This window comes from Hyperoodon ampullatus (genome assembly GCF_949752795.1).
Source record: "Hyperoodon ampullatus genome assembly, chromosome: 2".
NCBI lineage: Eukaryota > Metazoa > Chordata > Mammalia > Artiodactyla > Ziphiidae > Hyperoodon > Hyperoodon ampullatus.
The window spans coordinates 55,309,093-55,321,219 of NC_136915.1; the positions used below are offsets into that span (position 1 = coordinate 55,309,093).

Here is a 12,127-nt window from a genome sequence, read left to right on the forward strand (position 1 = left end):
ACTTGAAACAATTATTTTGGCTTATTATACTTTATCTTTTAAATATAAAGTCCTTTCACTTTTTCTTTCAACATATCAGTTTTAACAATCCTTACTTCTTCATTCTTAGTATGCTCTAAGCACTAATCTCACCCTGATTATTGCAGCAGCATGTTCATTTATTACTTGTTTCAGTACTTCTCCAGCTCTCATGAACTGTATTTTTCATATTTCTCCTCTCCATTATCTCTTTTTCTAACTTTTTGTTATCTAAATGCTGCCTCTTAATGATGTTGCAAATTCCTGGAGGGCACTGGCTCTAGTTGACATTTCTTTTATATGTTCCCTAGGTTTTTTCTCATTGCTCTGCATGCTGGAAACTTGTAATAAATATTGTTTGAAAAAACTTTTCCTTCATTTCAGGAGTGGCAATGTGTACAATCAAAAGGTTGCTTTTTCTTAGAAGAAGATGGTGAAATCATTAGTCATCAATATAGGATGCAAATAGCTCAGAGATCCCTGGTTTATCTAACAATTAAGCCATTAAACCTGAGTCAAGCTGAAGGCAAGTTTAAATTTTCTGTATTTTTTAAAAAATATCAATTTATGCCCACTTTGAAAATACTTATGTAAGTATTTGATGGTTCTAGTTAATGAAGAAAATGATCTGCCTAAGAAACATGTGGTTACATATTGCAATACACTTAAAGAAAGTTGTTTGTACATTGACTGTGCTGTCATATTATGGAAAGAAAGTAAATTGTTTTTGTACATGTTTAAAGTATTTTTCTTTTAATTTATTTAAAAATGAGAACAAAATGTTACCTGGTTTCCTTTTGACATAGAATTAACTTTTTATCTGCTAATAAATCCTTAGCTTTTTCCATTTATCAATTTTTTAAATTAATATGCATGAGACGACTTCTATAGGAGCGTAATTTGGGACAAATATGAACTGCAGTTATTTTTGAATACCTTCAAAGTGCCACGTCATACGACTTAGATAATCCTTATTAATAATTTTCATATCCATGGTAACATTCTTTTTCTATACATCAATGCTAGATAAAAATGAATAATTTCCTAGTGTCTACAGTGGTTATTACATAATTTTTAATGAAAATTTTAGTGAAAAATGGCTATATGGGTGCTTTCCCTAGATATCCTTTTAATGTTATTGTTCTAAGTATCAACCTTTATTTTTCTTTTATTATGTTTACATATAAACATCTACTTACTAGAGGATTCTTCCCCACTTACATTACTTTTCCCTCCTAAAGTAGAGATTCTGAAAGTTTTCACTGTATATCTTGTAGTACACTTACAACATTTGGTAAATGATACTTTTAATTTTTTTAATTTTTATTTTTTTATAAATTTATTTATTTATTTTTGGCTGCATTGGGTCTTTGTTACTGCACGCGGGCTTTCTCTAGTTGTGGCGAGCGGGAGCTACTCTTTGTTGAGGTGCGTGGGCTTCTCATTGTGGTGGCTTCTCTTGTTGCCGAGCATGAGCTTTAGGTGCGCGGGCTTCATTAGATGTGGCACGTGGGCTCAGTAGTTGTGGCTCATGGACTCTAGAGCGCAGGCTCAGTAGTTGTGGCGCCCAGGCTTAATCACTCTGCTGCATGTGGGATCTTCCTGGACCAGGGCTCGAACCCATGTCCCCTGCATTGGCAGGCGGATTCTTAACCACTGCACCACCAGGGAAGCCCTGGTAATTGATACTTCTAAATGACAATTACAGTAGTCATTTTTCAGATAAAAGTATCAAGATAAGTCTGCAAATTCAATGTAGTTGTTTATTCTCTGTATTCTTATGAAGATTTTTTTTCATTTATTTATCAAATATTTATTGAAGACCTTATAAACCAAGTATCATTTTAGGTGCTTAAGATACAGATACATCAGAGTACAAAAAATACAAAATCCCTGCCCTTATGAACTTACATTCTAGTGGAGGAAATAAACAATAAATAATAAACATAATAAACAGTAAATGGCATGGTGTGTTAGAAGGTGATAAGTGCTATGGGAAAAACATAGAGGAAAAGGGGCATTGTGAATACGAGGGAATATGAGTTGCCATTGAAAGGTAGTATTAGTGTATGCTTCATTAGAGGTTGACATATGAGCAAACTTTGAAAGAGGTGTATTAATTATCAACTGCTGTGTAACAAACTACCCCAAAACTCAGTGGCTTAAAACAATTAAACATTTGTTTGCTTATGAGCAATTCTTTTGGTCTGAGCTGGGCTTGGCTTTTCTCTGTAGGGCTTACTCATGCATCTTTGATCAGCTGCAGGTTAGCTGGTGGCTGGCTTTAACTGATCTTGGCTGGGTTTTCCTTTGTATGGGTTTCAGCTGAGACAACTTGATTCAGCGTCTTATAGTCTCTTACCCTCTAGTAAGTTAGCCTGGACTTGTTCTTATGGTATGACAGGAATCTAAGAGAGAAAGCAGAAGCACCATAGGTCTGGGCTCAGAACCAGCACGTTACTTCTGTTACATTCTGTTGTGCACAGCAAGTCAAGAGGCAAGTACAGATTTACAAGGTGGAGAAATAGATTTGATATCTTGATGGAAGAGCTACGAAGTCACATTGCAAGGGGTTGTGGATACAGAGAGGGATGGCCATTTTTGCTGTCTTCCACAGGAGGCAAGGGAGTAAGTTTTGTGGATGTAGGGCTGGTGGAAGGGGATGGGTGAAGAGTGGAGGAAGTGACAGGTAGAGGGAATCCTCTGTTCAGAGGCTCTGAGGCGAGAGTGTGCTTGGTGTTAGAAGAAAAACAAGGTGGCTAGAGTCGGTATATTGAAGTAAGTAAGGAGAGAGTGTAGGGGATGAAGACAGGGAGAAACAAGGACAAAAATCAGGTAGAGTTTTGTTTTGTTTTTTGCCATAATGAGAACTTGGACTTTTACTCTGAGAGAAAAGAGGAACCCTTAGGAGGCTGCCATCAAGATTTTCTCTTCATCTTTGATTTTCAATAGTTTGAATATGTGTCTTGGGGTTTTGGGGGGTTTTTTTGTTGTTGTTGATGCTGTTTTTGAGTTTGGGGGAGGTTTTTTGTTTGTTTGTTTATCTTTTTGGTATTTATCCTACTAAGGGCTCTCTGAGTTTCTTAGATTTATGGCTTGTCTCATTACTTTTAGATAATTTTCCATCTTTATCTCTTCTGTTCTCTCTTTTCTTCCACTTATACACCTGACATCTCATTCTCCTGTGCGCCACCACTGATAAGCCAGTGCTTGCATCTCATCTCTCCTTGGAAGGGTCTGTCTTTCCTTGGATTTCAGGCTGCTTGGTTGTCCTGTGACCTCAGCTCTGACAGGTTCAAGAAATATTATGATTTTGTATTTCATGCATTTTTTCTCATTGTTAGGGTGGAAGCAACATTCTTCCAACTTTCAACTGCATTAGAGGATTTTTAAGTAGAGATGGAACATAATCTGACATATTTTTAACAAGAGCAGTCAGGTTGCTGTATTGAAAACAGACTGAAGGTACAGAAAACAAGGGGTCCAGCTAGGACTCTATTGCAGAATTCTAAGAGGGCACTGGTGTTGCTTTGAACTGGGGTGTAGAGGGGATAAGAAGTAGAGATTCTGGATATATTTTGAAGGTCAGATCATAGCATTTCCTGAGGCTTCGTTATGATACGTGAGAGAAGGGAAAAGTTAAAGATGATTCCAAGATTTTGGGTTTTAGCAACTGGAAGGAATGAGTTACTCTTATCTGAGATAGAAAAGAGTATAGATATACAGTTTTTTTTTTCAGATGTTTGGGAAAGCCAGTTTTAGACATAGAAATCCACGTGGAAATGTCAAATAGGCAGTTGGGTATATGGGTCTAATGTTCAGAGGAAAGGTCCTAGCAGGAGATACAAATTTTGGAGTTAACAGCATATAGATGATGTCACATCTCTTCTTCCTGTGCTCCTTTACAGGTAAGCCAGTGCTTGCATCTTCTCTCTTCTTGAAAGGGTTTGTTGGTCCTTGGATTTCAGCCTACTTGGTTGCCTTGCAACCTTAGCTTTCTGATAGTTTAAGAAAAGTTATGATTTTTAGAAAGTGTGTATATAGAGAATGTTTCCAACAATTTCATTGTGTAGAGATATATGCCTTATTGCAAATGCTATGATGTTTATAAAAATGGATGTGTATTTCTAAAAAAGAAATCCAAATGCGAAAGAAACCACTACTTTTTTAAATAGGAAAGAGTAAGTAGTGATGGCTTATTTTAAGATGTTTGGGGTTTTTTGTTTATAGGAAAACCATCCCCTTGGTTATCAGTTGATACTGCCTTGTATATTCTTAAGGAAAATGAGAGTCAAGCAAATCTACAGCTCATATGTTTTACTGAACTACGAAATAGAGAGGTATACATATTTATTTTCTAATGTTTAGTTAAAAATATAGTATGACCTCAAGTTTGAGGAAAATAATCATTTTTCTATATATTTTAAAACTTTTTATCTTCCCTTCCAATTAAGGTATATACAGTAATCATTTCATATTACATATGTTTTATTAATTGTGAAGGACTTTTTCTTATTTGCTGAGATTTAAAAATTGAGGATTGATTGGCCATTTTGGTTTCATAACTATAAGTTGTGTGACATTGTACTTCACTTTCCTCTTTTCTAATGCCCTGATACCCCACATGTGAATATTTTTTTGTTATACTCAATAAAAATGATTGATGCCAGTGGATTTTTCCCCCCTAAAGGCAAGCAATTCAAGGCTTTGAAAAAGTTCCTCTAGATGTTTGTCTTACTTATACTACTATTGCAAAAAAGAAAAACTTCAAGATTACTATCCTCAGGCTTGACTCATAAGGTCCAAAAATAGATTGATCTGAAGAAATGCTTTCAAATGATTTTATATGTTGCCCATGGGGTTGTTCTGATCTTTTCTAATTATATATTTACTCAGAGGCCAAATATGTGAGGCAGATACATAAATGTGGCTATTTGTTTTATGAGGACTACAAAATACATCTGCTACACAACAACAGGAATAATACTATTCAAGGGCTTACTGCAATATCATATTTAATCTTTATATAGGCCCAACGACAGACAAACATTTCCCTGATGGAATGTTATATAAAAGTCTTTATTGTTGGCTTCCAACAGACAAGAATAGTTATAGGCAAGAAACAAATAAAATGACAGCAGTTAATGTTCTGATTAAACTCTTCTTCAAAACTGACTACAAAGTTAAATTCAAGATAAAGCATTGTCTAAAACAATAGCTTTCCCACTTTGTTTCGGTTAAAATTACTTTCTTACGAGATTACATGTATAAAAATGTTAGTACATAGCAAGCCTATAATAAAATTTGAATGAGTTTCTATTTACCTCTTTACTATAGGTCTCTGTTTATCTTTAATATGTCATATTTACAAAGGATTTTTAGTTTTAGTTTCACAATTATTTTCTTTAAGAAGAGTTTTGTGCCCATGAAAGACTTTCCATTTGCCAACCACTGTGGCAGTTCAAGTTTATATGTAGAGATAAGGGAGGTTCAAGGGATAATATATATTAGGAAACAGCAAGAACTGCTTTTCACTCCTGGATATCAGTCAACATCTGGCCAATCTAAAAGATTATGATTTCCAAAAGATGGGTTTGGTCAATCTTTAGTTTTCAAAATGGTCCTCACTTTTATTGGATTGCTTCTTTTATCAAAATAGGACATGGTCACTTTAGGATGATTATGGTTCCTCTGACTTGTGAGGGTAGAAATAGGGCCGAACCCAGAATTTGGATGAGCAACTTTGTTTTGTATATGAGTCCCCAGGATGACCTAAAATAAACCTGGGATTTGAAACGAGTTTTAGACACAATACCAGACAGAATTCCCTAGGGTTATTCTGTGCTGAAGGGCAAATGGCTACTTGCTTAGATATTATACACGACTAGGAAATGCTTAGGTTTAATATATTTGACAGAGACAATCCCTAGGTTTTATAGGAAGCCACTGGACTCCAGAAAGCACCTAGAAGGTTCATAGAGGGATGCCATTTTGCTTTTTCTTATAGAACAGGAGAATAAAATGTTTTCCTATACAAATGTCTTGGCACTCATTATAAATATCCTGTGATGGAAAAGAATTTTGTATAAGGTAGGTTTATCTGGGACTCTGCCTTCTTGTTTTATAGTCCATATTACATAAACAGTAGTAAAATTCCAGTGCTTTTGTCCACATAATTGTATTTTTACCAATATGGCTAATTCATACAAATAGTGAACTCTTTTAAAATATATTTAATTTTTATGTTGTGTCATAGAAATCTGAATTACAAATCATATATTTATATTTGAATCAAATTGGGCAACTATAACCCAGAAAAATTAAGATTTTTCTCTTTGCTTCCTGTTGAAATATTTGCATAACAAACATTTTTGAAGATTATTGGGAAGATTTAGAAGTTATATAACTTCTAACCTGTTACAGTTTTAGGCAGTTGTTTTTAAAATATATAAAGAACTACATCTAATATTATTAGCCTTACCATTAACAAAAAGATTTTGAAGCCTATAAAACATTGATAGAACCATAATAGAATTGGTGAATATTGGTAAAAAAAGAAACTATTTCTAATGCTTTAAAAGTCATTAAGACTCATGGTGGTTGTTTGTTTGTTTTTAAAATTCTTTTGGAAAAGATGTTTGGATGGACTGGTGAACTAGGACCTGGAATTTACTGGTTAATTCCTTCCACAACTGGCTGCAGGCTAAAGAAAGAAATAAAACCAATAACAGAAGAAGCCCAACTTGTATATAGAGATGAAACAGGGGAATTATTTCTCACAAAGGAATTTAGGTAAGTTAAGAGCTATAGAGCTATAACATCTAGACTGGATATATATCAGTAGCCTGTCTTCCATCCTTTCCTTTGGCTAGCTGCAAATCCCAACCCCAGATTCTAATCAATAGCTCAACTCATCCACTAGGCATCTGAAAGTGACCTTCTACTCATAGGTCCGGGATTGCCATTCATTTCTGGGTTCCATACATTTGGCAAGTCAACTTTAGTTGCATATCTACTGATTTCTCGTCCACTAGAAATAGGTCCTGCTAGTTGCACTATTGACTTAGATAGCTATCAAATATGAAATCCAAATAGGGTAGTTCTCCCATACCATACATGTACACAGTAAGATCTGGCTGCAGGTAGAGAGGAAGAAGAAAGTAGATGGAGAAAGGAGAAAAGAAGAAGGGAACTTCTCTTTGAGTTCCTACTACATGTTGACATGCTGTGGTTGCTTTGGAAACTTGTTTATGTCATGTAATACTAGACTGAGTAAAATATATATTTGGATACATTAATTTTATCATTCACAAATATTGTTTTTTATTTTATTCTTTTCCATTATGGTTTATTATAGGATATTGAATATAGTTCCCTGTGCTATACAATAGGACCTTGTTGTTTATCCATTCTATATATAATAGTTTGCATCTGCTAGTCCCAAACTCCCAATTCAACCCTCCACCACTCTCCCTCCCCCTTGACAACCATAAGTCTGTTCTCTGTGTCTGTGAATCTGTTTCTATTTCGTAGATAAGATCATTACAAATATTGTTTAATGCCTTTATATTACTTCCTTTTGAAAGTTATCCTCATAGAAACCTTTTTCAGTCTAGTTGCCTTAGAGACAAATAATTTGCTATTTTTTGTAATTTTAGGTCAACTTTATCAGATATATTTGAAGTAATTGATTTAGATGGAAATGGTCTTCTCAGCCTTGAAGAATATAATTTTTTTGAACTGAGAACAAGTGGTGAGAAATGTGATGAAGATGCTTGGGCTGTCTGCAGAGGTAAGCACTTTTCTTTTTCTTAATGGATATGTAAAACATATATATATATACATGCACACATCCTTTCATCCTTAAGTGAAATGTCAAATTTCTCCATGGAATATTATAGCAATTAGGACAGTAGTAGTAGCATTAAAAGTAGTAGCATTGTTTGTAGACCATAAAAAATTAAACATTTATTTTCCTTAAATTGGTAGTTGGTGTAGTACTCAAGTTAAAAGAAAATGTGAATTACTTAATCATAATTTCTATGTTCTTTGGAGCTTAGAATGTAAAAAACTTTGTCTTAGCTCTGATAGCAGAGGGACTGACGTGGTTGAGAGACCCAAACTGCGCCCAGGAGAGGGCAGCAAAGAGCTAATAGGCTAGAGTTTTACTAAAAATTAAGAGGTTTCCAGGAAGTTGTTTATATATGTTAAGAATTCTTTTGTTTTTTGTATTTGAGTTGAATTAAGAAAGTCCAAAGCCAAAAATGCTAAGATAGGCAAAGAGAAATACTGAGAGCAAGGCGAAGTCAGTTGTCACTTGCGAGGAGTCTGGGAAGAGGGTAGAGCTTGCATATTTAAGCCAAGGACTAAAAGGTCAAAGGGGAAAGCCAGAAAGCCACAGCCAACTATAGATCACAGAACAAGAAGTTGAGGAGGCTAGAATGCAGTCAGGAGAGAGATTAACTCACATGTTGCTGTCACTGGGGTAGTAATGTGTCCTAATCCTCTGGTTCTTGAAATGGTCTGTCTAAGCTTGGCAGTCAGTGAGCCAGAGAGGAGTCTGATAAGTCTGTTTATCTAAACAGCAAGTAAGGTAGAAATATTATTAATATAAAGGTTTTTAAAAATACATCTCTTTTTAACTGAAAGTTTATATACTGTAATCAGTAACAAATGTATATTGATTTATAATAGTAAACTTCAATTAACAAGAGTGATAACACACATAATAGAGTATTATTTTTAGGAGGATGTAATCATCCTGTAACTTTAATGATATAATATTTTGATTTTCTTTGTTCCCTTGTCATATATCAGTTGAATATATTTGTATGAGTATTTTCTGAGTTCTCTATTCCACTGATCTGTTTGTCTCATCTGTTACCAGTACCACACTGTCTTGATTACTGTAGCTTTAAAGTAAGTCTTGAAGTTGGGTATTAATAAATTTTAAAAACTTAATGGAGAATTGATCATTTTAAGTTTTAAAAGTAGATTAGTTATTGATAGTCTCTATAGCATAGTATCTAGGTACATTTTTCTTGAAAGTAATAATTTCTTTGTATTATATATCAAATATTAATTTTTTACATCTTGCTTTTCTACTTAGTAGCTCCAGCTTCCATTTTAGTGGCTACCATGTCTTTCTATGATCTAATTTAATCTACATTTACTTTTGTTCCTTACAAAAGTTATGAGTCACTTTCCAAACTCTAAACATTTTAAACTATTAATCAGTCAACCAGTTTTAAGCAGTTATGTCTCTGCCTCTTTTCTCACAGTAGTGTGTGCAAAAGAGATATCTCAAATAAGAGTACCCATTTTCCTTGGGTATATTACAGATGGGAGTTGGAAAATAAGATCTTTCTTTGTTGTAGGACAATTAACAGAATGTTATCCAAAATGAGTAGCTGTTTATTATCTATATTATAGAAACATTCAGGAATTATATATATCTAGATATTTCTTCATGAATTTATGCTTATAAACAATGTTAAAATGGGTACTTAGATTTGTCTGGGACATTCATGGACTCCAAAGTGTTCCTCATTATCTAACAGTTTTTTAGGGACCAGTGGACAATTCAGTTAAAATTAAAGCAATTAAGAATATAGCAGTCTCCTTAAACCTGGCACCATCCACATTTCCCTTTTGAAACACCAGTAGTTTGGGGGGTATTACATCAAATTCATTTGCGTTTAAGTGGCAAATATATAAGAAGCATTTTAATTTTTGAAATACAGCGCTGGCTTTGGCAGCACATATACTAATTTTTGAAATATATGTCAGTATATACTTTAGATAAGCAGGCAGGTTGGAATTTACCCAGAAAAAAAAGTTTCCTCTGATTTTGGAATATATTTGCACTATTTTTGACTTCAGATCTTGTTGAAAAACTAAATCATGCACTGTGACAGTGCTTATGCTGGGTTGTGGAAAATTAGAACAGTATCTCTCAAACATGTTTTGAGTCATTCTTATTTCACTTTTGTAATGCTCACAGATTCCTAAGGCTTCCTTTAAAATAAACATTTGTGAATACTAATATATAATAGACATTTTAGTAAGTGTATGAATTTTAAAATTATGTAACAAAGAAACTTTTGGTTGTTTTGACAGAGAATTTCAATACAAAGAAGAATGAACTAACAAGACAGGGCTTTATGGATCTGAATCTAATGGAAGCCAATGATGGAGAAGGAGATCCTCGTGACCTTTGGGTAACTCTACACTCAATGGGCTACAATAAAGCTCTGGAACTGACAGAGGTAAAACAATCTTGAAGTTTTGCAGTGGGTTTAATGAACATAATATTTTACCCCATGAGCATTTTCCTGACACAGGACTTTTGAATTGGGCTCTAAAATCCTTGAACTTCAATACATGAATGAATCCTGGGCACAATAGTATGTTTCTGCTAGTTTATACAAGTTCTTACCTGAAATTTAGTTACTGCCAGCATTTAAGTAATTTAGGAACAAAAGGAGTTTGAGCATATGATATGCAGGAAAGAGATTGGTAAAATAAAAAATTATATTTCTTAACTGGCGATGGCTATTTGAGCTGCTAAAATTTCATTTCTATTCAGAGACTCTTTGTCCTAATAGAATAAAGGCTCTCATATAATAAGGAGGATATGTCTGGATGAGAACTGGAATTCTGATCTTTTTACAGAGGTACTCCTTGGGTTAATATTTGTAAAACGCTTGGAACAGCACTTGGCTCATAGAAAGCACTGTGTATGTATTAGCTATCATTATTATTATTTATTAACATGATAAGGTATAAAAGTTGAATAAGACAATAAACCAGAGGAATAATAAAAATTAGGCCTATTTCTTAAATTTTATATTTTTGTGTCCTTTAATAAAGTTTAGAATAAAGGATTTAATAGTTTTAGACCACACAATTAGGTAACAATACATTTGTTTATAAATTAAAAATAGTATCTGTCCTTTCTATAAATAAATCAACCTCAGAGGGTAACACTACCACCAACAAATTTTAAGTTTTGGGTGTATTGAGTCTTTGGTTTAGTTCCTAGTTTTGACATCATTTAACATTCCTCATAAATTTGTTTTCTGAGAAGTTCTCTATAACTTTTTTTGCCATTTTTATTAATAAGAGGTGAATAGTTCTAGTAACTTTTTACATCCTACTTTAACCTAACATTTAGTGAATCTCACATTTTTAAGCATGGTGCAAAATCAACATCTAATCTGTGAATAATATTGTGTCTGCTACACATGCTTTCACTTAACAAAGGAATTAGTTAAGAGCAAATTAAGACATTTTATAACATTTTCTGGTATCATTGACTTCTGAAGTCATAGGCAAGAAGGATTTCTGAGACAAAGATCTTTTTATTTAAATTTTATTTTTTATTGAATAGGTAATATATTCATATCATTGAATGTTCCAAAGGTAAAAAAAGAAAAAAATTTATACAGTGAAAATGTCAAAGGATGATGAGACCACCACTCAGTAGCTGAAATAAAAAGACAAAAATGAATTGATTGCTTACTACAAGGGAGAGCTATCTGGTCAGGTGTAGTTTCTCTATGCAAAGCAGAATGTTCATCTTATTTATAAAGTGTTTTGGGGAAGCATGGTTACTCAGGTGAGACTGTTGACTGGTTGGCACTCAGTGGTATATTTATTTACATGAGTCTGTCTGTGATTGCTTGACTTTCAAAAGTGAGGAGCCAACACTGGCTGACTTACAAAAGTGTGTTTATTGAAGTGAGTTGTTGCAGATCAACTAAACAGTTTTAAAACAAGTTTCTGGGGAGAGAGATCAAGATGGCAGAATAGAAGGATGTGGATCTCACCTCCTCCCACAAATACATCAAAAATACATTTACATGTGGGACAATTCTCACAGAATACCTACTGGATACTGGCAGATCTCATACAACCAAAACTACAAGAAAGATCACCACATAACTGGGTAGGATGAAAGAAAAAAACAAAAAAGGAATCAGGATGGGACCTGTACCCCTGAGAGGGAGCTGTGAAAGAGAAAAGGTTCCCTCACCCTGGGAACCCCCTTCACCAGCTGGGAGATCAGCCGGGACAGAAAGGGAGATTCAGAGGCTCAGAGGAGAGT

General features: G+C 34.1%; 1 protein-coding gene across 1 annotated transcript in view; it reads left to right on the forward strand.

The window, feature by feature from the left end:
• EFCAB7 (EF-hand calcium binding domain 7) overlaps nucleotides 1-12,127 on the forward strand; it is a gene marked incomplete at both ends in the record, with an annotated part of 47,616 nt that overhangs the window by 20,098 nt on the left and 15,391 nt on the right. Inside the window, 5 exons of the mRNA XM_079728461.1 lie at nucleotides 403-544; nucleotides 4,249-4,358; nucleotides 6,653-6,810; nucleotides 7,677-7,810; nucleotides 10,138-10,286. Coding sequence (XP_079584587.1) covers nucleotides 403-544; nucleotides 4,249-4,358; nucleotides 6,653-6,810; nucleotides 7,677-7,810; nucleotides 10,138-10,286 — 693 coding nt within the window. The remainder of the gene's footprint in view (nucleotides 1-402; nucleotides 545-4,248; nucleotides 4,359-6,652; nucleotides 6,811-7,676; nucleotides 7,811-10,137; nucleotides 10,287-12,127) is intronic.